This window comes from Humulus lupulus, chromosome 5 (assembly GCF_963169125.1).
Source record: "Humulus lupulus chromosome 5, drHumLupu1.1, whole genome shotgun sequence".
Taxonomy (NCBI): Eukaryota; Viridiplantae; Streptophyta; class Magnoliopsida; order Rosales; family Cannabaceae; genus Humulus; species Humulus lupulus.
The window spans coordinates 244,418,387-244,443,591 of NC_084797.1; the positions used below are offsets into that span (position 1 = coordinate 244,418,387).

Consider the following 25,205-nt stretch of genomic DNA (forward strand, 5'->3'; position numbering starts at 1 on the left):
ATTAATATAATTATTAAATATCTAGTTTTTAATTATGTATTATTATATTAATGATATTTTATATTTGAAATTGAATTTGAATTTATATTAATATGATTAGTAAAGATATTCTATTAAAATTAACAAAAAAAAAACATCAATTTGAAATAATAATTTTTGTTATCTATATATTCTTTGTATAAATAGATATATATATATATATATGATTTTCGTGATGAAAAAAAAGAAGAAGAAAATTCATTATTTCCTTTAAATTAGGAGAAGAGAAGGTGCTTTGATTCGAAGATATGATATGATATTGAAAAAGAGGTAGAAAACGACGGTTTGTATTTACATACGACACAAAAAGAAGGGAGTGGTACGGGTGTCGTTTTGGGGATTTAGAAGATGAGATGAATGAAAAAAACGACAGAGCGTTTTGAGTGGGCTTGGTTTCAACGCAACGCGATGGTGGAGGAAATAATAGAGGGTCGTGTTAGGGAAACGACATAACGATTGTTTCGGCTTACTTTGAACGCTACAGAGAAAGAGAAGGAGAAGAGAAAAGAGTGTCTCATATAAAAGCCCCAAAAGCTACAGCCAATTGTTTTCCTCTGATTTCCAATAGAGAAACGAAGCTAAGCGAAGAACAGAGTTGTTGTTCCAATATGGTTTGCTGTGGTGCAGCGTAGGGTAACTTACGGTGGGGATTCTCTTCATTCTGTGATTCAGAGATTCCGATTCCGATTCAGATTGTTCCTCTTCCACACTGCAAACCTACCCCTTTCCCGATCCACGGTCAGTCTCTCTTTCGAAAACCCTAACTGACACCATTTCCGTTTCATTCTTCTTCTATTATCTGGAACTGGCCAATATTATATGTATATCCTACCTTGGCATTGCTTTCCGCCTTGTGTATCTTTGTGTTTGATTTTCAACTTCCGTATTGAGATCCCCAAATCCAATTTTCTTACGCCTTTTTTTGATTTGATCTTTCTTTTACAGGTGTAGATATATATTTATATATTTCATCTTCGACTTAGTGCTCTCTTAATAGTTTCAGCCCTCTCAGCGAATTCACTACAGCGACCATGTTTGGTTCTACTAACCGTAAGTGTACTTGTAGACTTACATGTTAAATAATTAAGTTGTATTGATTGGAATAAAGTAGTGAAGTTATTGGGAGTTGGCGTTTTTTTTCCTGATGATATGTTTTCCATATTTATTGTTCTTGATTTTATTTCTTTTTAAAGATGAATTGTGAATTACAGAGTTTGTTGTTGTGCTTTCTTTGTGGCCAAATTGTGCTTGTTATTGCTGTTTTGTAGTGTTTGAAATATTCTAATGAATTAAAATTGTATATCAGCTTTTGGGCAATCATCTAGTAGCCCATTTGGCTCCCCATCAGTTTTTGGGCAGAACAACAATGCCGGTAACAATCCTTTTGCTCCCAAACCCTTTGGTAGTACAACTCCCTTTGGCGCCCAAACAGGGAGTTCTATTTTTGGGGGCACTTCCACGGGTGTTTTTGGTGCTGCTACCCAATCTTCACCCTTTTCTTCCACCACTGCCTTTGGTGCTTCATCTTCACCAGCTTTTGGAAGTTCAACACCAGCTTTTGGAGCGTCTTCTACACCCGCGTTTGGTGCTTCATCGTCGTCATTTGGCGGTACGTACTCTTAACTCAACTTATTAAGTTTTTGTATGTATTTGGTCTCTGCGATCTGTCTTGTCATGTCAATTATTCTTGATCCATAGCTTATGACATGTCATATTTATGGGCTCAATTTTTGGCAGCTGCTATGTGTTGCCCAGGAAAGACTAAGACTTGTTTTCTGGGTTCTTTGCAATGTGTGTTGTATATGACATTGCTGAAGATGACCTTTTGTTTAAGTTGCAGAGATGTTAATTATCTGGTTAATCTTGTTCCTTGATTGATGGTACTGTTTTAGCAGGATCTTCTGTATTCGGTCAAAAGCCTTCTTTTGGAGCATTTGGGTCAACTCCTACTCAAACAAGTCCTTTCGGAAGCACATCTCAACCGTCGCAGCCTGCATTTGGGAGCAGTTTATTTGGTTCCTCCACACCTTTTGGTGGTTCCAGTCAACCTGCGTTCGGTTCTACGAGCACCCCTGCGTTTGCTTCTAGCACGCCTGCATTTGGTGCTACTAGTACACCTGCTTTTGGCGCCACCAGTAGCACCCCAGCCTTTGGTGCTGCTAGTGCCCCAGCCTTTGGTGCTACAAGCACTCCAGCCTTTGGTGCTACGAGTACCCCAGCATTTGGTGCTACATCTAGTCCGGCATTTGGTAGCACTGGATCTTCTTTTGGTGTTTCAAGTACGCCTTTGTTTGGATCTGGGGGTGCCTTTGGTGCTTCAAGCACTCCGGCCTTTGGTGCTTCGAGCACTCCTGCATTTGGTGCCTCAAGCACTCCTGCCTTTGGTGCTTCAACCACGCCTGCCTTTGGGGCTTCTAGTGGTCAGTCCTTCAGCTTTGCTTCCTCACCTGCTTTTGGCCAATCGACTTCTGCCTTTGGTAGCAGCCCTTTTGGTGCCTCTACTTCTCCTTTTGGTGCCCAGAGTTCAGCGTTTGGTGAGTGTTCTTTGATGCCAGCTTGTTATGCCTTTTCTTTGTTCAAGATGCCTACTTGTATTTATATATATTTTGTATTATGTATATTTACAACTGTTATGTGAAACAGGAGCCCAGTCAACAACACCAACATTTGGGAGCTCTGGCTTTGGGCAAACAGCCTTTGGGGGTCAACAAGTGGGGAGTAGAGTTGCTCCTTATACACCAACACCTGAACCAGATAATAGCAGTAGCGGTACCAATGCAACAGTTGGAAAATTAGAGTCAATATCAGCTATGTCTGTTTACAAGGACAAAAGCCATGAAGAACTGAGATGGGAAGACTATCAGAAGGGAGATAAAGGTATTGTTTATTACAGCATTTCCAGAACTTTAAATTTTCCTACTCTTTCTAATGGAATTGATGAAATTTTTTATTTATTTAATTTCAGGTGGACCTCTTTCTGCTGCCTCTCAGCCTCCTGGGATGAACTTCAGCACTCCTACTTCACAGCCAAGCCCTTTGGCTCCTTCACCATTTGGCCAATCATCTTCTAGTCTGTTTTCTACTTCAAATTCTACCAACATGTTTGGTTCAAAAGCACCAGCCTTTAATAATACAGGTTTTACAACCTCATCTAACACGTTCAGCTCATCACCCAACCTATTCACCTCAACTTCGACAACACCTTCTGTGTTTGGAACGACATCTTCTCTATTTGCACCCAATTCATCCCCATCTTTGTTTTCATCAAGCACACCTGCTTTTACGCCATCTACTTTTGCTACTCAAGGTCAAGCAACAGCTCCAACATTTAATAATGGCCTGTTTAATTCTACTCCATCTGTTCAAACAGGCCCTGGTTTTGGACAGTCTACCCCATCTTTTGGCCAGAATACAACTCCTGCCTTTCCACAGACAAACATGTTCAATAATCAGTCCACTGGGTTTTCTAATGCCTTCCCAACCACACCTGCAACCTCAACAAACACTTTGGGTTTCGCTCAAACAGCTGTAAGTACTTGTTGTCCTAATCGAGCATGTGTCCTTTGGATTAATTATACATTTAATATTTCAACTGTCTGTAAGCCTGCTTCTACACCATATTCAAACCCTTGTCTGCACTATAGCTATGTCAAATCTTTCCCAACTTTTAAATTCCATGAAATGTCTCAGCTGTAAGTTGGTTCAGCTTTGATAATGCTGAGGGAAATTATTGTATGTGAAAGAAATCTTTCATTGTGGATAATGAAGATGCGGTATATGTCTCTAGATTATCATATTGGGACTATTTGTAGTTTCAGGGTTTTTTGAAGACGATTGAGTTCAGTGTCAATGCATTTCTTTTAAACAGTTAATTTGTTGTTTTTTTTTATAAGAAGAGCTGGCTTGTTCGGATTTATAAATTATTATGATATTGTTCCCCTTTTGTTTCATTCTTCCTGCTTACTTTTTTGTGTTTGTACCTGCAGCCATCTTTCCCTGCGCCTTTTTCATTAAATCAACCACCTCAGCAAGCTAATTCTGGAGGGTTTGGTGCCTTTCCTATGATGCAGCCACGTAAGTTCAATGTATATTTTTTTATTTTACACTTAATATTTTTTATAGTACTGCTAACTTATCTGTCTTTGTTGTAGCCAATGCAAACACTGGGGGAATCTTGGGGAATAACACCGCAAATTTGTAAGTCCATATATTACTCTTGATCTTCTACTTGGCATTACATCTTAATAGGTTTTGAAAATTTATACGTGTCGGGCTCCGGTTCCTTTAAGAAAGTGATGAATGGTGTCAATGTGATAGTTGTCAGATATGGGATTTATATCTTAGCAAAAAGAAGAAAAAGGGAAAAGAAATGAGGCCTGTTTTTAATTTCAACTGTAGTTTTTGAGTTAAAACACTTTCCAACAGAATTTCTCACTTTGCCAAAGTATATATATTTTATATGTAGTTTTGTCTACTCTAGTTTTGTACCCTTTGTTTGAGCATCTTTGTTTTTGTAGTAGACGAGTTATGGCTTTGCTGTTAATAATTGTTGGTCATTAATTTCTGTGAATCGGGAAAGTTGTTGTATTGTTTTTTCAAAGAATAAATTTGATTGGTTTTCACGTATTCTTTTTTTTCCCAGGCCTGCCCCTCAAAGCTCCGCCATTGTTCAATCAGCACCCACTTCAAATCCCTTTGGAACACTTCCTGCATTGCCTCAAATGTCAATCGGTCATGGAGGAACCTCACCATCAGTTCAATATGGAATATCTAGCATGCCTGTAAACACAAATAATTTATAATCTAATTTATTTTCAGTAATTCGAGTCCATTTATCTGTCTGTTTAATCTGTTGGAGTTTGCTTTCCTATGTGGAGGATGTTGCCGAAAACCTATTTGTGATGATATGAAAGACAGTGCTTATGGAGTTTTTCCTTTTTTAGGTACTAGACAAACCTGCTCCTGTTAGAATATCGTCGTTACTGACTACTCGACACTTATCACAAAGGCGTATCAGGTTGCCTGCTAGAAAATATCATCCAAAGATTGATGGTTTGAAGGTGCGATGTTTATCATCTAAACTTCATCTGAATTGCATTGTTGAGTCTTGTGATCTCTATTTGTTAAAGACGTTTGTTCTGTTTCCTGCAGGTCCCATTTTTTAGTGATGATGAAGAAACCGTCAGCACACCAAAAGCAGACGCTTTATTCGTTCCAAGGGACAACCCCAGAGCACTTGTTATTCGACCTGCAGAGCAGTGGCCTTTGAAGTCTAGCGCTGATAAAGCATTCGCATTGAAGGATACATCCACAGTACACGGGAACGGTAAATTATTTTGCTTTGCACATGAGTTCTATTAGCTAGTAGAAAATGGAGTAGCATGCCGAGTTTATTTTAGTAGTAGTTACTGGTAGCGAGTTATTTTATTTTCTTGTAAGCTGGTTTCTGTTCATAACTTGTTGAAGAGCTTGTAAACTTAGCTTTAAATTTAAAGGAGCTTTAGCCTGTAAAGTTGTAAACAAAAGCTGGTTTCTCTCTCTCTCTCTCTCTCTAGCGAAGCATTTTTTGTTTGGCTAGTTGACTCTTCAGTTTGGTTTTTTATTCTCCCCTCCATTCCACATCCATGATATGTGGTTAGTGATGTGAGTAGATACTTACCCTTGTTCCATCTACTGACTATAAGGTGTTTAAATTTTTGCTTGAATTTTAAATGTTCCGTGCCTCTTGCATGTTGGTTTCCATTTGCAGTCTTGCTTTCTTTGCCTTAATTATTTCACTTAGAAATTTTAGTTGCAGTCTTGTTATCGTATCAACATACCATAGAATTCATAGAGAGATTGTCAATATTGTCTTTTTTATTTTTTGAAAAATAATATTCCCTGCCAAGAAAATTTGGTTAATTTGTTCATTTCTCACCCTAAATATATTGTTCGTTCAGGGAAATTATCTGAGGAGGCATGTCATGCACCCAGCTCCAACTTTGAGAATAAAAATAGTATGTGTTTAACTTTCTTCTGGGAAACGAAATTATGATTTCATTGCAATTAGTCATTTCGTGCCATTCTCAGCATTTAGCTTGTTATTGTGGTTGGTTTCTATATATATAATCAAATAAGCCTTTTCAATCTATATTCCTTTTCATATAAAATATCATATCGGTTTGGTATGAGCTACATTTCTAGTGTAGCTGGCATCAATTTATAAGTTGAGGTATCATTACCCCTTGGATATATTTGTCCTGATTGACTCAATTTCTAGAATTTTAAAACAGTCTTGGTGGCCAATGGATGATTACTGCTTCCCCTATTAGTTTATGTTCTGAAATATTGAAATGAAAACCAATTATTTGTTCATTATTTTTATTGTTACAGAAGAGTCCGTGGAAAACAGTCCTTCTCCTGCCCAGGAGAAAGCCAAAGTCAGGAGCCTGAAACCAAACGGAGTGCACGATGAACATTCTACTCACAAGGGGGATTCTTATATGACGCTTAGTGGGCACAGAGCTGGTGAGGCTGCTATTGTATACGAGCACGGTGCAGATATTGAGGCTCAAATGCCAAAGCTCAGACGCTCTGATTACTACACAGAGCCACGAATTCAAGAACTTGCTGCCAAGGAAAGGGCCGAGCCAGGATTCTGCTGCCGTGTCAAGGATTTTGTTGTTGGACGGCATGGTTATGGTAGCATCAAATTTTTGGGCGAGACAGATGTGCGGCGGCTTGATCTTGAGTCCCTAGTTCAGTTCAACAATCGGGAGGTGATTGTTTATATGGATGAGAGCAAGAAACCTCCTGTGGGGCAAGGTCTTAATAAGCCTGCTGAGGTAACACTTCTTAACATTAAGTGCTTTGACAAAAAGACTGGGCACCAGTATACTGAAGGCCCGAGGATTGAGAAATACAAAGAGATGCTTAAGAGAAAGGCGGAGGATCAAGGAGCTGAGTTTTTATCTTATGATCCTGTAAAAGGAGAGTGGAAGTTTCGGGTGAGTCACTTCAGTGAATACAAGTTGGAGGAGGAAGACGAAGATGAAGATGGCGTTTATGTGCACGGTAGCTCTGAATTTTGATAGGTGGAGTCCAAGATGGCTTTGCTTAGATGTTTGGAGATTTCAGTGGGTGTGTTTTTTGTGCTTGTGGATAAAAACTAGTAGTACGGGCATTGTCTTGGCTGAGGATTGATTGCTTTGAATATGTATAGAATTTAGGGAGACTGACTTGCTTCAGCCGTAGCAGCAGCACTGTGTATCTCAAGCATTGTTGTGTTTTAGAGTTTTGGGTTTTCCTTTTCTTTTTTGCCCATTTTCTGGGTCGTTACTTGTTCTAGGTGGTGCGTTTCAATTTCAACTTCAACTTCAGGCGCATGATGAGCCAGAAAGGGAATATGATGTTCAACTGTACCTGTGAAATTTTGTTTGGAAAGTGTCCCATTAATGTTAAATTCGATATTCTTTCTTGTAGGCAAGAAATTGAAGATGTGTGTGATTTGCTTCTCACATGGTTCTTAGTTCTACCTTATATTTTTTAATAATATTTAAATTGTTCCTTTCCTAATAAGTTTATGTAAATAATAGAGTGTTAATTTTTCTATCTTCTATTTTATTTTTCTTTGTCATATTACGAATTTAAAATATATTATCTTAAGACCATCTCCTTACTATGTGATATACTTGGCATAATAAAATAAGTTAAAAATGCTAACAGTTAATTTAATAGTGATAGATAAAGATAATTATAAAATTATAAAAATAACGTAAAAGTAAATAAAAAAGGGTAGTATTTATTATGCAAAATATATATATTGTGTGCTAAATTTGGCACTATTGAAGTAACTTTTTTTGTCATGTGAGTTATATTTTAGCAATACATCACTAATTTTAGACTCCATTGGAGATGGTCTAAGATCTCCAATAGATGATGCAAATATTGTTATAAATTTAGTACAAACAAAATTAACATTATATTTGACACAACATTTGTAATTCTACTACAATACATATAGATGAAATTATGTTCATTTAATGTTTATTGAAAACTTATAAAAAAAAGTTAATTAATTTTCAATCCAAAATAATTAAAAATTCTCTAAGATGTAGAAAATTATAATTAATGACAATAATGTAAATAAAAAATGATCATTTATTGCTATATCAGAACTGACACAAATGTTTAGGGCCTAATGAGTTTGGATGGAAGATATTTGTGCTTGGGTGCAGGAATCTAGTAGAGGACTATTTGTAGGCTTTATGTACCTATTTGTAGTGTGTTTTTGCGCTTGTTTGTAAGCCTGAATATGTCTGTTTGTAGGCTTGCCAGTGTCGGACTGTAGGCTTGCTTCTATTGGATTGTAGGATGGTTTGTGTCTGTTTGTAGGTTTAACGGTGTCTGTTTGTAGGCTTGTCTGTGCCTGTTTGTAAGAACCCTAACCAAGGGAATTTCTCTTGGGTTATGGTTATTGTGTTTTGACTGTGATCTTACTTAAATTCTCTCTTTTATGATTTTATTCTTATAGGTTGGTTTGTCATGCAGGTGTCTTATTAGCTCTTCAAGTAGAAGTTTTTGCGCTACTAGTGACACTTGACTGGACTCAAAGATTAGGACTTCAATTTGTTGTAATTTTTTCTGATATAAAAACTTTATTGTCTAATTCTTCGAAGACATCTCTATCTCATATTGATTGTAAGTTAAACTTGGTGGCCCATATCTAGAGAATGAGTTTTGTTGGTTTGAGAAAATTTCTCTTCCAATTTCTACTCTGAAACCATTGCAATCAGAATAAAAATAAAATCTATTATTGAAAAATAAATTGACACAAATATTTAGCCAAGCATTTTTTTTCTTTCTAAAAGTGCTAATATATAGAGGTTTTAAGGTTCTAAAGAAATTATTCTTGTAAACTATGCTTTGAATTGACCACATTTATTGCAACATTCGATAGATTCTCCATTGATGTCAACTAATAACACTTGTATCTATGCAGTACTCGTATCAATGGACCAATTTTTTCTGTCATGGTTTCAGTCTACTAACCACTTATTTGTGGTAATATTCTCAGTCCTTTGGAATCAAAGATAGAGAGTATGCTTTCTCTACGTCAAGTCTTTGAGAACATCAAATGGGTATAGAAAAGCAGCAAAAACAGCTGAGTACTGGTCAGTGGAGTGGACTTGTTGAAAACAAGTTGGGGTTGGTGGATTTGTCAAGTATTTTATTATACTATTACCATCCATGGTAGTTGGTATGCTAAAACCTTCAATTCTTCAAAGGTAAACCAATAAAAGCAAACGTTGAAATAGAACACAATTGAGTCCAACACAGCACTCCAAATTCCGTCCAAATCACACACAACATACCACTGTTATTCAGCCACTTGACATAGTGTTTTTGAGTTGGTTTGAGATGCCTTCAGCATCAGGCAGGGTCTCATTAGAGAGAGTTTTCGATATCAATGACAAACCGGTGCTTGACATCACTTTTTATTAGCCTCTCGAGAGCTTCATTTGCATACTGAATTGGAATCACCTCTATATTGGGTTGTATTCCTTTGGCAGCACAGAATTCCAACATTTCTTGTATCTCTCTTGTACCACCTACTAGGCTCCCACAAATGGTTTTATTACCTGTCACCACAGACCAACACACACACACACACTTGATTAAGCACATACTTTTCTACAGTAGTTGAAACAGACAGACAAAACTACTAAATTTCACAAGGAGCTGATGTATTGTATAGATCATGTACCCAAAACAAGGTTTACAGGACTCAGTTTGATTTCGCTTGGGAACCCCACCAAGACGAAGACACCGAATTTTTTCAACAGTGCCATGTATGGATCAAATGGATGATCTCCAGATGCAGTGTCAATCATGAAGTCAAAAGAATTGGCCAGAGCCTGGATACAAGGTAAACTCTGATCAGAAAGCAAGAACATAACAAGTAGACTACTAAATACCAACCTGATCTTTTCTTATCTATACCTTCATCTGTTCTTGGTCAGATGATACTACAAATTTGTCTGCACCAAGCACAGTCAGAGCTTCCTCTTTCTTGGAAATGCTTGTGCTGAAAACTGTTACATTCAAGCCAAATGCCTTTCCAAACTTCACTGCCATGTGGCCAAGACCACCAAGCCCAATGACGCCAAAAGATTTCCCGGGTTGTTGGTTCATCTTATGGCGAACCATGGGAGAATAAACGGTAATTCCAGCACAAAGAAGAGGTGCTGCTGAGGCTAGTGGATAGCCATCAGGTATCTTGAAGCAGTATCTGTAGTTCAAAAGACCAGAACTAAGATAAGATATTTTTCACCAAGCATAGAAGAGGTGTTGCTGCCTTACAGTCTTTTCATTAACAAGCAAAGAGTTTACAATAAAAAATTAGACAATTCAAATTCAAGTCATTACCCATTGCAGTATCAACATCTATGAACAATCCAATTGCAGCATTACTCAATTTTGGTGTTGCTGGGATGTCTCAGCAAGATTATGTTATTATGTGAGGGGATAAGCATAAATGAGAGATGAGAGAAAGGGTTAACCTTTGATGGACAACAATGAAAGAGGAATAGCCTCCTTTGGTGATGGTGCCATCCGCATCAACATGATTGAAAGTGAATACTGATCCTTTTAGGCAATGATTTTCAAGGCCTTCGCTACAATAGTGGCAATCTCTGCAAGAGTTGACGTATGTTCCCACTCCAACATGGTCGCCTACTTTGAAACGACCAACGCCCGAGCCAACAGCTTTCACAACCCCAACAATCTCATGTCTGCCAAGCCAAAGCCAACACATATTGATAATAATCTCATGAATGAAACCTCAGATTCAGTCAAACTCAAAAAGTCAAATGAATTGAATGGAATCAAATCTTTCTCACCCGGGCACCAGAGGATATTTGGAATCTCCATGTTTGTTTCTGGTCCAGACTACGTCCGCATAGCAAACTCCACAGTGAGTAATGGTTATTGAGACATCGTCACTCCCAACAGCCCTGTCGTTAGCGTTGTTGTTACCCCTTTTGTTTAATATTCAAAAGAAAACGAAAAAGGGATATTGAGATTGATACAAAACAATTCATACCTGCGATTGAATGTATATGGAGAAACAATACCAGATGGATCTCTGGCTGCCCAACCGAGGCACTCGTGATCATCATTGGCAGAACTCATAGTGTTCCAGCAAGTGTAAAAAGTTTAAAATGTAATCAGATGAATGAATCTGATTCAAATCAAAGTGTGTTGTGTTGTGTGTGCCTTCCTTAAATTTGATACTGGTCTTCTGGTGGTAGTTGCAGCTGGTAAAGTCATCCTATCATCCTTGTTTTTGTTCGATGCATCGCGTTCTCTCTCGTATTTTTTTAAGCTGTGCTCGATGCTCACCCTTATTATTAAGTATTCTCTTTACCATTGGTAAAGCTTTCAAACTTATTTTATTTTTATTTTTTAAAACAATTTCTGTTTTGTCAAAATGCTTATGGCAGCAGCCCTTTAATTCGGTTTGGTTGACATTATTATAGCACACTACCACAAGGAAAGAATAACAATTCCAAAACAATTTCAGCTCTATTCAGTGTATTCATCTATGTCACTTTTACCTTAAATTTTTAGAGCATTATCCATAACATTCACATCCCCATCAGACATTTTTCTCTCAAGAAGGACAAAAGAAAAGAAAAAAGACACTGGTTGGCATCCATTTTGGGAAGGACTACAAAATTGCCAATCACACAAAAACTTGAATCTCCAATCATATGTTGGAATCTAAAACAACATATTATTTTGATGATCCAAAGTCTTTGGCTCATCATATGATATAATATTGAACTTAACATGACAATCAACAAATCTTCGACGCTCCATGTAATATGTATCAGCCATGTCCTAATATTGTAAAGGCAACGCAGCAAGTCCCAGATTCAAATTTTTATCTGGTTTTCTTTTTCCCTTTACTCGAAGAAGGCTTTTTGGATTGCACTTTCACTTCCATTTCGCTCCTTATTTGCGTAACTTTCGGATCTTCAGGTAAAGTAGAGAGCAGGAATTTCTTGCTGGAGCCAACCCCACTGCTCCACAGCCTTAGCATTTTCCTTCCCCTCATCCATTTCAGTAGCAACTTCATGTGTGTTTTGCTACTCAATCCGCCAACGCCAGAATCCTGAAATACCAAACAGACATATATAGTTACATAAGAGGCAATTGACAAGAACTTTTTTCTTACTTTTATCTTCATTTTGCATATTTGGAAATGTTCAACTCAGAAGCAAAGCGGATGAATACCACAAACAACTAATGACATGAGCTAAAATTCCACTCAACTTCTGAAGTAGACAAAATCTACAAAAGGCTACAGATACAAACCAGTGCCTGTATAGACTAGAAAGCACCATATACTTGATATGAGCATATCAATACAATAACATTTACAGTAAAAGTACCAATTATCAAAGATGCCACGCTTAATACCATACGCCTAAACGAGGTTAAGGGGGCCAAAGCATTGTCATAAATAAATGTTATGTGGACCTCTTGCATTTTTTATACATCTTGGGTTTGTGTTAGACAAAAACATCACCTAATGGTACACAAATTTGTATAATTGTTGCTGTTTAAGAATCATTAACATCAAATCAAATGGGCAAGTCACGATTTTTATCCATGGGAGAAAAAAAAATGAACACACTTGGTCAAGTCAAGAAAAGCAAACAAAGAACACCTATTTTCCAAATCTGTATCTCCTATAACTATAACTATAACCACCAGTCTGCTAAGAAAGATAATATGAGCCAAGTTTCAAAATTTGACATTACGAGAAATGGAAGAAGCTATTTTATTAACGAAATAGATTAAATGGTTGGATTGAACCAAGCTAGAAGAAGCTTGCTTATATGCACTCACTATAAAAAACTAAATATCTATCTTTTTTCATTTGAAAGTTTTAAGAATTCTCATCACAGATCAGATAGCAACAAATATATGATCAACTATCTTATAAAGGAAGTTGAAGAAGAAAAAAGGGAGGACCTTGGCGTGAACCCAAGCACTGGGGACGGTAAGGGGGCCGTGTTCCTTGATGACATCGTATAGATTGCGAGCAATGGTAGAAGCCTCTTGAGGACTCACCCTTGGATTGATCTTTCTCACATTCTCGGCGCGTTTTCTCGAGAAATATCTGACGAAAGCACTGGCACCGGCGCCGGCACTGCCATTGAATCTAGCTCCAACATTGCTGAACCACATATTAACTAATACAATCAAAACCCACCACCTCCTTCGGCGGCGCCACTCTCTCCTTTCCTGAGCTCTGATCCTAACTCTCAACTTCAAAGTTCAAAGCCTAAACCCCTCTCGATCGAGTCTTGAGTCTCTCTCTCTCTCTCTCTCTCTTTGGTACAGAGAGTAGCAGTACCAAAGCCCAACACTAGTGGGCCCAAAGGCCCATTTCTCTCACTCTCACTCTCTCTCTCTCTCTCTTTTTTACAAATAACAATTATATAATAGTTTTTAATAAAAAACTTTATTTATTAGCAGGAATAGTTTTGGTAGGTACCCTATGTCAATTCTTAGTGTTGAACCTCAATCAGTCTTCATAAAGAGTTGAGATAGAGAGTTTGAATAGAGTAGTTCTACAACTTAGTCAAGACCTCTCTAATCTCTATTTATGTTTTAATTTATTAATTGTATACTTGTGTTGATTTTCATCAACTTTGTGGATTTCTAATAATTGTTGATCATAGATATTAGGATCCTATAAATTATTGTTCATTGTTTATTATCTATAATTTGAAAGTTAATATAAAATAGTACCTTATATTTGTAACAAGTCCTCAAGACTCTAGAATTTAAAAATTAGTATAAAATGATGCAAGTTATTCATAAGAATATGCATATCCCGTACTCTAAATTTGTTACTAAATTTAAGTCCAAAGTACTAAAATAATACTTGTTATTCATAACTTATTTGGTACTCTAAAATTGGTGACCAAATTTAAGTCCAAAGTTATATTTAGTGACTAAATTTAAGTACAAAGTAACATTCTATACCAATTTTGTAAATTTAAGTTAGCTATGAGTACAACCCTTTATTAGTATAGAGCAGAAGAATCTTTTTTTCTTCTTTTTTTTTTCCTTTAATCATTCTAAAAGCACAATATAGTGTTTGGTGAATGTCAACTTGGCAAGTGTTGTTTCACTTTTAAGCTCTATAATTTGCAGAGCAGCAAAGGCAATTCTTTCTTAGGAAGAAAAAGAAAAAGAAGGCAATTCTTTCTTTTTTTTCTCATTCTCTCTCTCTCTCTGTTTCTCTTCTTATCTCAGTTGAAGTTGGCTGGGTAAGCTTCTCAATTTCCATACTACTAGTTTGTGTGTGTGATTTATCATCATATGTGTTTGTTTTAACTTGTACATCCTTTTTTTCAATTCATGTAGATCACTTTAATTTCCATCTTCCAAAAGCTGATTCTTTGTTAAACACTGCTTTCCTTTTTTCTTTTTTGGGTTGATTACATATATAATGGATTCTAGAGTTGGTTACTGTTATTCAAATCATCATTTGGTAGCTTAAAGCCAAAAGAGAACTACTTTATCATAAGTTTCTTTTAAAAAGTAGTAGTTCTTTTAACTTTCCAGTTATTGCTCTGTCTGTGAATATTAATTGCTCTTGATCACTGCACAGGGCAATTACTAGGCATGGCAGAAAGTGAGGATATTCAGCCTCTGGTTTGTGATAATGGTACTGGAATGGTCAAGGTAAGCAATCGTGATTCTCTTCAATCTCTCTCACAGTTACATTGATGATATCCAATTAGAGACCATTTGAACAGTTAGATTTTTCATAGGCCGGTTTTGCTGGGGACGATGCTCCAAGAGCTGTGTTCCCCAGCATTGTGGGGAGGCCAAGGCATGCGGGTGTGATGGTGGGAATGGGGCAGAAGGATGCCTATGTTGGAGACGAGGCTCAATCCAAGAGAGGCATTCTCACCCTCAAATACCCAATTGAACATGGAATTGTAAGCAACTGGGACGATATGGAAAAGATTTGGCACCACACTTTCTACAATGAGCTTCGCGTGGCTCCTGAAGAACACCCTGTGCTCCTCACTGAAGCACCTCTTAATCCGAAGGCCAACCGTGAAAAGATGACTCAGATCATGTTTGAAACCTTCAATGTTCCTGCCATGTATGTTGCCATCCAAGCAGTTCTCTCCCTCTATGCCAGTGGCCGCACCACAGGTTTGTGTCTGTGCTTGCTGAGCGTGTGTTACTCCATTCATCGCCCATTAGTTTTGATTTGGAACATCATATATTCTCAGGTATTGTGCTGGATTCTGGTGATGGTGTAAGCCATACTGTCCCCATCTACGAAGGCTATGCGCTTCCGCACGCCATCCTTCGTCTGGACCTGGCTGGAAGAGACTTGACAGATGCCTTGATGAAGATCCTGACGGAGAGAGGGTACACGTTCACCACAACTGCCGAGCGGGAAATAGTACGTGACATCAAGGAGAAGCTTGCCTATGTGGCGCTGGACTTTGAGCAGGAGCTCGAGACTGCTAGAAGCAGCTCGTCCATTGAGAAGAGCTATGAGCTGCCGGATGGACAGGTGATCACCATTGCAGCCGAGCGTTTTCGCTGCCCCGAGGTGATGTTTCAGCCATCTCTCATTGGAATGGAAGCGCCTGGCATCCATGAGACCACCTATAACTCCATTATGAAGTGTGATGTTGACATAAGAAAAGACTTGTATGGTAATATTGTGCTTAGTGGAGGTTCCACCATGTTCCCTGGGATAGCTGATCGTATGAGCAAGGAGATCACAGCCCTTGCGCCAAGCACTGTGAAAATCAAGGTGGTAGCTCCTCCTGAGAGAAAATACAGCGTTTGGATTGGAGGGTCTATCTTGGCTTCACTCAGCACATTCCAGCAGGTATTTTTCTCCTTCTATTTGTCCATTAGCCGAATATCTAACAACACATGTTGAATTGATATTTATGTAAATATTGAATTGACTGCAGATGTGGATTTCAAAGGCAGAGTATGATGAATCTGGTCCATCCATTGTTCACAGGAAGTGCTTCTAGCCATATCATATATACATATATATATTTATATTTATATTTATAGAGAGAGTTGATGTCATGATAATATGGTGTGCTTTGGGTTTGTCAGTGATTGAGAGTGTGTGTCTGTTTGTTTATTGCTTTTTCAGTGTATAAATAGTAGTTCTTCTGGGGATGTTGTTGCTTCTTGCTTGTTTTCCTGGGTTGAGTGTTGAAGTTATAACATGAGAATTGGATGAATGATATGATTTTTCCCATACTTTATCATGATATGATACTCTTTTCCTTTTCCTTTTCTTCTAATTATAATCGGATTGCCTAGACTAGAGAAAAAGGCTGGCCAAATCAAGACGAAACTGAAGCCCAAAATCAACATCTAAACACAACCACACGGCCTTTGCTATGCTGAAATGTAAAATCTCACAACTCTCTCAACCAATTGAACTAAAGATAGATCATAGATGGAGCCTAGAGTGGCAATTATAGATGAATATTTACATATTATTAGTACCAAAGTCAAGGCAGATAAAGATAGTGAAGAAGAAAATATATGGGAGAAGAAATACCAGATCAGATTCACAATAGAACTTGTATTTGCTTGTTTGTACAGAATACTAGTAGAGAAACATAGAGAGAAAGAAAAAGAGTTACTAAAAGTCATTCCCTTTGGGAACTGCAATTCTCGATGGTATGGTGCGGTGTCAACGGAGAAGGAGGGAGACAAGTGCTACGGCAAGTGGGACAAGAGGAGTGGGAAGACAGCCACTGGTGGATGCATTGGTCATGAAAGCCATGGTTACATCTGGCCATGAGCCGAACCCCCTGCCCCTCCTCGAATTCCGACAAGCAAATGGCGCACTCTGTCTCGGCCCCCGCCAGCTTAGTCTTCACTTCGGCCGAGTACACCAGCGCCGGAACCCCCTCCAGCGCAGCTGCAGCTACGCCTGCATTGCTTTTCTGCTGCTGCTGCTGCTGTTGTTGCAGCCTGCCTTGGGCTGCGTCGGGCCGGTGGTGTTGCTGGTGGCCTCGAAGGAAGCAGCGTATGGCTGTGTTGAGAGCCAGCGCACATATGAGTGCGCACAGCAGAATGATGAGGATCATGGCAGCATTTGCTTCGAAATGTCCAGTGCCTGAGTAAGGCCGCCACTGGCAACCAGGGCCATCGCATGATGTTGTTGTTGTGGATGATGCTACTGGTGGGGAGAGGTGGATCTTATAGGCAGGCGGCGCTATGGTTGCTCTCATTTGGTTGAGTTTTGAGGAGTCAGTGGCCTTGGTTTTGGCCTCCTTGGCCTTGGTCTTGTCCGTTTTCCGATGTGCTATGAATGATAAGGCAGTTGGTTACGAGAGAGAGATTGCGTGGGGTTTGAGATTAAGATGATTTTATAGTAAGAGGGAAGGAAGGGAGCACGGAATGAAGTGAAATGAAATGCATACGTGCACTAGAGGTTTATTTTTACAAAGTTTTCTCATGTGTGTACGCTGGTTTAAGAACCTCTTTTTTCTCTAATAATTTTCTTACATAATAATTTATACATTCCTTTTTCACTTTACATGTCTTTTTAATATTCTTTCCTTACATTTCTATTTTTTTTAATTAATGAGCTTAGGAGAGCATGCATTGCATTGATTGTTCTCAACTACAAAAAGATAGACTTGTGCCAAGTTACATATAATATATATATATATATATTTATATTATATATGAGTATGACATGGTTGTGTTGTGTTACGTACGTAACTAATGCATTTCTTACATCAAACTCCAACTAATTTCATTAATAACACTTACATTTATGAGATTTTGATAACAAATGAAAATGAGGAAAAAGAGATAACAAAACTATTAGTACAAAAAGAAAGGGTAAAAGGGTAAAAGGCAAAAAGGTAAAAGCCATGCAAGAGAGGGAGTGGTGAGAGTGAAGTGTCTTTTAGAGGATTATACAGTAAAAACCAGATAAGAGAAGAGAAGAGTGTGTTTGGCTGTATTATCAGATCTTGCCTCTAAAGCCTGTACCTTTATCCATAGATTAGAGATAGAGAATAGACTGACAACACAAGGACAAGTAGACAAGACTAGCAAATCAATGCACATCAACTCATCAATGTGGCCATTTTTCCTTTTGTTTATTTGCTTATTTTTAAACACCAAAGGTGACCCATCTAGAGGAATCGGCAGAATACAAGCCACACAAGTCAGGAAGAGTTTATATTTATTTATGGTGAAATATAATAATAAGTAGTACATGAGTTTCCTGATGAGGAAGCAACTGACTTACACAGCCCTCTGCATAGAGTGTATATCCATTCAATTCCAATACCAAAAATAATAGAAGAAAAAAAACAGGGTAATTGCCTGCAACGCAGGGCATTCTGAAGAAATGGAGAAAATGGGGACCATTATTGTCACTTGGAGTTATATATATACACGTACACATTGGATGGCAATGAAAATAGAGCAGTGGTGGTTGGTTGGTTGGCTCATTAATCATATAATGTTGTATTGAGAATTGCTAAGGGACATAGTGCTAAAATTACTTATCGCTGTTGTTATAATTTAATATTAAGTTCTACTTAATTGAATTTAAAAAATATTATAAAATATCGCCAACTACGAGGTGATTGATCGGTGTGTTGTTGGACACTTAAGTTGCAAAACTCTATTGTATCAGTAATATGCATGCTTTAGTTTGAGTCCATGAGTTGTGCTCCAGTGGAAATGAAAAGAAACAGGCCAGGCCTGAACTGGGCTGGACTTAAAATACTAGACAGCTTTTGATGGAGTTGAGGCCCAAGAAAGAGGACCCCAAAAAAAAAATCCAATACAAAGTGAGTTTCTCGTCTTGTTGGGGACAAATAAATGAATATATTTGGCTAGTTAATGATTTGTTCCTGCCCACTTGTCCCAAGTATTGGGTATTTATGAATTATGATGTGTGGCCATCTTTATCCCATTTTCATTCCCTCCCATGCATATTTGAATGAGACATTACTACATATATATTATGTTGAGTTGAGGCCTTATATTTATGAAGAAAATAAAGTTGAGTATGATTATTTTATATGGACATTTTGTTGAAACTAATAAGCTTATGCAACAACACTAATAACAATTGGGTGTGGTTATAAACTCATTTTAATTTGCTAACATAACATGGGCATATATAATTAGGGTTTATATATCATCATCATCATAATAGACATTGAGAAGAGAAGGGATGAGGGATTGTATATATATATATATATATATATACACATATATAGTGGGACAGGGTCATTCTCTAGTTTGACTTTGACTATGTATACTAGTCTGTCTATAGATACTATACATAAATAGAGAAGAGTTAATAAAAGAAAGGCTGGTGGTCCAACTCAACTGATTTTGAATTTCTTTTGTTTGTTTATATTACTATCATTATATCTATCAATGTCTTTCGTTCTTTCCCTTTCTCTAAAGTCTTGAAACATTCTTCTCTTGCCTCCCCTGGTCATCTTGAATTGAATTGCATGCCCATTACATTACCAACTCAATTGGTTTCAAGGAATATTTTGTTAATTATTGTCATTTATTTGTCTTCTTTTTACTTTTTAGAAAGAAGAATAATAGTCAATTTTTCATAATTACATGACCATAAAAGAGAAAAGGGAAAGTTGCACACATACAGTTTTTACTAATGGTCTAATATCCAATATTTACTTACTTGTATATGTACATAGGCTACTACTATAATAGAGAAAGCAAAATCCCCTTATTTAAAATCATACAATGAACGATATAACCATTTTAATAAAATAAAGCTCAACTGAGACTATAGTCCTTTATATCTTTAAAGCAAGAGCAACTTGATTTGTTTATTTATTTCTTTTTTATTATTATTATATATCTTTTTATCAACAGAAAGCTTCATATAAAAGTAAGTATATAATTTCTAAAGTTTATCACAACAAAAAGTTGGATTACATGAAATATAAAACTATATAACATAAATTTGGTCAAGAAATATTAGTAGTATTTATTAAAGATTGGGAATAGAAACTTTGAAAATAGAATTAGATAGAGGAGAGAGAATGAGTGGATCATCAATCCAAGTCCAACCAGTGAAGAGAAAACTAACACAAACGTAAGAAGCAAAGCAATCTATTTTAATCATTTATTCTTGGTATTTTGCATATTACAATACATAGTCCAAAATACTCTGATGCTCCTACCACTTTTAGACATGTGGATTAGGAATTTACATTTAATACTAAGAGAGAGAGAGAGAGAGAGAGAGAGAGAGAGAGAGAGAGAGAGTAAATTGAGGCTGATCAGTCTCCTGGGGGAGGCTGAGATTGTGCCATTCCCATATCAATGACCAAGTCCTTCTTTTAGGCCTTAAAACAACTCCTCTAATGGCGGAGCTTCTCAACCTCAGCCTTTCATCCTCTTTTTTCTCTTTTCCTATTCATTTCATTTACTAGCCCTTCTTCTCCCTTGGCTTTTTCTCTCTTTTCTTTCTTTTCTAACCATAACCATAATCATGGTTTCCTTCACATAAAAGTAACTCTTTTTAGAACCCTCACAAACTGTTAGCTGAGAATCGTTTTCAAGGTATGCTTTTTTCTTGTCTTACCTTCTTATCTGTTGTTTTTTTCTTCTTAGGGAAAAAAAGATAGCATCTTTCACCACCCCAGAACAAAAAATCACTCAAGAAACAGTGATTTTCAAATGTTATCCAGATTAACAGAGAAGAAAAGGAGGGCCTTTTCTAGTAATTTTTCTATTTTTTTTTAAGAAATGAGAAAGATTAAAGCTTGATGTTCTGCTGGTAGCCTAGAAAGTGGGAAATAGTACGTTTGTTATTGCAGTGCTGTTGTTATTATTATTATTATTTAAAAAAATTTCAAGTGTCTCTGTCTTGAATGGGCACAGAGATTTGTGGGTCTGACATCTAATTAAGTAGTTTTGGCCACTTTGGGAATTATTTAAATTTAAAACTCCAGGCATCTGGGTGTGGACTGGACTGGACACCTAGTGTTGAGAGGGATGGATAGCTGTCCCGTGGCGTTTTCGAATGAAAAGTCCGATCTTGGATTTTGCCTTATATATCATTATTACCATTTTTATTCTCATTAATCTTTTCTTGCTAATTCTACCTCTTTTGAACAAAGATTCAAATTCAAAATACCAACCTTCTCCTCTGCTCATGCTTGCTTTCCTTTCCCTTCCTTATATTTCTTTCTTTTTCCTTTTGTTGTTTTTAGTTTCGTTCTAGTTGTAAAATGGAGTCTGTTTTTTTTGTCGTTCTATGCTTTTCCTAAGTTGTTTTATGTTTGGTGTTTAAGGAGTGACTTCTCCTGAGCTGAAACTGGAAAGAGCATAGTAGTAAAACAAGTTTTGAAAATGGCACGGGACTACAATGGATCGCCAAAGCATCACCATCTAGAGTCCAAAAGGAAGCGCCTCACTTGGATTTTTGGAGTTAGTGGGCTGTGCATATTATCTTACGTTTTGGGAGCCTGGCAAAACTCTAATCCTCCAACCTCTCCATCTGGGGGTGTCTCCAATAAGATTGGTTGTGAAGTTGGGCCCTCTCCAGGGGATATCAAATCATCATCATCAACACCCTCTTCCTCTTCCTTTTCATCGCCTGCTTTGGACTTCGAAAGCCATCACACAGTGGACATCAACAAAACGAATGATGTATCACGCAAGCTGCCGCCATGTGACATGTCCCTGAGCGAGTACACTCCATGCCAACATCCTCCGAGGGGGAGGAAGTTCGACCGTGACATGCTCAAGTATAGAGAGCGGCATTGCCCCACCAAGGAGGAACTCCTCCTTTGCCTCATACCTGCTCCTCCTAAGTACAAGACCCCTTTCAAGTGGCCTCAGAGCCGAGACTACGCCTGGTATGATAACATTCCTCATAGAGAGCTCAGCATAGAGAAAGCTGTGCAGAACTGGATTCAAGTGGAGGGTGACAGGTTCAGATTCCCTGGTGGTGGCACCATGTTCCCTCGTGGAGCTGATGCCTACATCGATGACATTAATGAACTCATCCCTCTTACAAGCGGAGCTATAAGAACAGCCATTGACACGGGCTGTGGTGTAAGTAGCACTGTTTTATTACCTTGTAACAACACCTACTACTAGTACTATAGAATTGCTAACGCTTTTCCCCTTTGCTCTCTCCTGGCTCTTTGTGTGTAAGGTAGCAAGTTGGGGAGCATATTTGTTAAGGAGGAACATAGTTACTATGTCTTTTGCGCCAAGGGACACTCACGAAGCACAAGTCCAGTTTGCATTGGAGCGAGGAGTTCCTGCAATGATTGGAATTATGGCTTCCCAGAGGCTTCCCTATCCAGCCAGGGCTTTCGATATGGCCCACTGTTCTCGTTGCTTAATACCTTGGAATCAGTATGGTAAGCTTTTTTTTTTTCTTGAAGTTTAAGGATTCCTTTCTTGGTCATAACAGAAGGTCTTACTCCACATTACCTAACTTGTTATGCAGATGGTATGTACCTGATTGAAGTGGACAGAGTTCTGAGGCCCGGTGGCTACTGGATTCTATCTGGGCCACCAATTAACTGGAAAAAGTACTGGAGAGGGTGGGAAAGAAGCCAAGAGGACTTGAAACGAGAGCAAGACTCCACTGAGGATGTTGCAAAGCGGCTTTGTTGGAAGAAAGTAGTCGAGAAAAACGATCTTTCGATTTGGCAAAAGCCCATCAACCATGTGGAGTGTGTGAAGAACAGGAAGGTATACAAAACACCACACTTGTGCAAATCTGAGAATCCAGACGCGAGTTGGTATAGGAACATGGAAACTTGCATCACCCCAATGCCTGATGTTAGCAGTCCAGCAGAAGTGGCTGGTGGGAAGCTGGAGAACTGGCCTGAGCGTGCATTTGCCACCCCTCCAAGAATCAGCAGCGGTTCGATACCAGGCATCTCTGCTGAGAAATTCAGAGAGGACAATCAAGTATGGAAAGAGCGGTTGACGCACTACAAGCGAATCCTACCTCTGCAACAAGGGCGTTACAGGAACATCATGGACATGAACGCTCATCTGGGTGGATTTGCAGCCGCCTTGGCTAAGTATCCGGTGTGGGTTATGAATGTGGTGCCTGCCAACTCGGATTTGGACACACTTGGCGTGATTTATGAGCGTGGTTTCATTGGAGCATACCAGGATTGGTGCGAGGCATTCTCAACATATCCAAGAACGTACGATCTTATTCATGCAGGTGGCGTTTTCAGCATATACCAGGACAGGTAAAGAAAAAGAAGTCATCTTCATTAAGATCATTATGTACATTATGATTATACATACATACATACATACTTATAATGAGTGAGTGTTGTGTTGTGTTCTTGTGAAGGTGTGACATCACATACGTTCTGCTAGAGATGGATAGAATTCTGAGGCCAGAAGGAACGGTGATATTCAGAGACACAGTAGAGATCTTGGTAAAGATTCAGAGCATTGCAAAGGAGATGAGATGGAAGACCCAAATCATGGACCATGAAAGCGGTCCCTTCAATCCTGAGAAAATTCTTGTTGCTGTCAAAACTTATTGGACTGGTGAAGCTCCCCAGAAAGAACACTAGCTAGCTAGCTGTAGTGTGAGTACGTATGATGTGGTAGTTGTAGTAGTAACACTCAAACACGCACAACAAATGAGCAAGACTTTACTTGGGTTTTGGCTATTTTTGATTGTTTGACTATTTATTATATATTATGATGACAGAGCTGAGCTGAGCCAAGATAGTTTTGGTTTGGTGGTAATAAAAAGAAGACTGGCGGGGCGGCAACGGCAATGAAATGCAAATGCAAATGATGATGAGCTGTATTTTTGGTATTTGGATATTGGTAATGTATCAATGAAGATGTGATTAATTCTCATGTATACAACCTTACCTAACCTTCCATATTTTGTACATCATAATGTTTACATCTACACAACAAATTTTAAAGTTCATTCCCTCCTTATAAGGACTCAAGAAAGCACAACAAAATAGTCATAATAAATATTTACATTAAGAAGAGTAATATAGGGGTGTGCACGGTGTGGTTTGAGCGATTTGAATACTTTTTAATAAATCACACCACAAGTGCGATGTAGTAGCTAGAACACACCGTGCGGTGTGATTTCGTTGCACCAAACCAAACCATTTTTTGCGATGTGGTTTGGGTGGTTTTCCACGGTGTAAGTGTGTTAAAAAATATGTGTGAGATAGAGAGGTGATAGGGAGGAGGTGCAAATGAGATGAGAGAGAAATGAGTTGTTGTCGTGTATGATGTGTTAGAGAATAAAATTTTACCCTAATTTAAGTGGGCTCCTAATTTTAGATTGGGTTACTAAAAAATGGTATATATGTAAAATTTATTTTTTTTATCATATTTGTAAGTATATGGTGCGGTGTGGTGCAAACCAAAATTTCACACCGCCAAACCACGCACTGCACCGCACTGCGCGGTTTAGCTAAGATACAAACCATACAGAACCATTCCACTTTTGACACCGCGGTTTGCGGTGTAGTGTGGTGCGGTGCGGTCGGTCGCCGCAATTTGCCGGTTTAGATGCTCACCCCTAAGTAATATGATAACTTCAACAATTAATTTCTTTACCATCCTTCTAATTTTACTTTTAATACTAATATTAAATACCATAAGAGTTACTAATCCATCATCATATTCAGGGTTGGTTCTGGATTAAGGTGGGGCATGCTCACGCTTAGTATTCCTCTTAAATATAATAAATTAATTATTTAAAAAAAAAAAAAACTACATAGTCCCACCAAAATTTTAGCCCTAATAATAATTTGACTAGGGAAGGGATATTCTCCATCAATCTTATACTTTCATTCCTTCTCTCCAAACATAGTTCATTCACCACTACAAAAAATGTCATTTGTGACAGTTCCTAACTGCCACAATTGATTTTTTGCGTCAGTTTTGAAACTGACGCAGAATCCCATGACGCAAACTAGCCTGAACTGTCACTGTCACAAATGTCACGTTTGTGACAGTTGGGCATTGACGCAAATGCTATATTAAAAAAAACGCTATGAATCCCGACCCTATGTATCTAGCCCCCAGCCACCCTATGCGAGCCCAGTCCC

The 25,205-nt window shown here is 38.1% G+C and overlaps 6 protein-coding genes across 7 annotated transcripts; 3 read left to right on the forward strand and 3 right to left on the reverse strand.

Annotated features, from left to right (window-relative positions):
* The first annotated feature begins 515 nt into the window (after positions 1-515).
* On the forward strand, positions 516-7,508 carry LOC133778754 (nuclear pore complex protein NUP98A). Of its 2 annotated transcripts, XM_062218773.1 has the most exons (13): positions 518-777; positions 985-1,089; positions 1,346-1,648; positions 1,935-2,573; positions 2,683-2,916; positions 3,005-3,567; positions 4,026-4,113; positions 4,191-4,236; positions 4,682-4,820; positions 4,983-5,099; positions 5,191-5,365; positions 5,979-6,035; positions 6,412-7,508. In XM_062218773.1, exons 2-13 carry the CDS (start codon positions 1,071-1,073, stop codon positions 7,107-7,109), a joined length of 3,078 nt encoding a protein of 1,025 aa, XP_062074757.1. In that variant the 5' UTR covers positions 518-777; positions 985-1,070; the 3' UTR covers positions 7,110-7,508. The 2 variants fall into 2 exon arrangements, with proteins under 2 accessions (XP_062074758.1, XP_062074757.1); XM_062218774.1 differs by lacking the exon at positions 5,979-6,035 and having other exon boundaries at positions 516-777.
* A 1,718-nt stretch (positions 7,509-9,226) lies between these two features.
* Positions 9,227-11,444, reverse strand: LOC133778756 (probable cinnamyl alcohol dehydrogenase 1). Its single transcript, XM_062218775.1, has 6 exons — positions 11,123-11,444; positions 10,920-11,033; positions 10,581-10,811; positions 10,021-10,309; positions 9,785-9,935; positions 9,227-9,659 (listed from the first exon to the last, which is right to left on the reverse strand). Exons 1-6 carry the CDS (start codon positions 11,209-11,211, stop codon positions 9,466-9,468), a joined length of 1,068 nt encoding a protein of 355 aa, XP_062074759.1. The 5' UTR covers positions 11,212-11,444; the 3' UTR covers positions 9,227-9,465.
* A 268-nt stretch (positions 11,445-11,712) lies between these two features.
* On the reverse strand, positions 11,713-13,405 carry LOC133778757 (uncharacterized). The gene is made up of 2 exons (XM_062218776.1): positions 13,063-13,405; positions 11,713-12,196 (listed from the first exon to the last, which is right to left on the reverse strand). Exons 1-2 carry the CDS (start codon positions 13,276-13,278, stop codon positions 11,966-11,968), a joined length of 447 nt encoding a protein of 148 aa, XP_062074760.1. The 5' UTR covers positions 13,279-13,405; the 3' UTR covers positions 11,713-11,965.
* An 807-nt stretch (positions 13,406-14,212) lies between these two features.
* Positions 14,213-16,369, forward strand: LOC133778758 (actin-7-like). Its single transcript, XM_062218777.1, has 5 exons — positions 14,213-14,369; positions 14,714-14,787; positions 14,877-15,270; positions 15,351-15,964; positions 16,053-16,369. The coding sequence occupies exons 2-5, from the start codon at positions 14,728-14,730 to the stop codon at positions 16,116-16,118; spliced, it is 1,134 nt and encodes a 377-aa protein (XP_062074761.1). The 5' UTR covers positions 14,213-14,369; positions 14,714-14,727; the 3' UTR covers positions 16,119-16,369.
* A 301-nt stretch (positions 16,370-16,670) lies between these two features.
* On the reverse strand, positions 16,671-17,595 carry LOC133778759 (RING-H2 finger protein ATL79-like). Its single transcript, XM_062218779.1, has one exon. The coding sequence runs from the start codon at positions 17,340-17,342 to the stop codon at positions 16,755-16,757; it is 588 nt and encodes a 195-aa protein (XP_062074763.1). The 5' UTR covers positions 17,343-17,595; the 3' UTR covers positions 16,671-16,754.
* Positions 17,596-20,360: 2,765 nt separating this feature from the next.
* On the forward strand, positions 20,361-24,020 carry LOC133778760 (probable methyltransferase PMT18). The gene is made up of 5 exons (XM_062218780.1): positions 20,361-20,688; positions 21,423-22,188; positions 22,292-22,502; positions 22,592-23,354; positions 23,462-24,020. Exons 2-5 carry the CDS (start codon positions 21,481-21,483, stop codon positions 23,688-23,690), a joined length of 1,911 nt encoding a protein of 636 aa, XP_062074764.1. The 5' UTR covers positions 20,361-20,688; positions 21,423-21,480; the 3' UTR covers positions 23,691-24,020.
* The last annotated feature ends 1,185 nt before the right edge of the window (positions 24,021-25,205 follow it).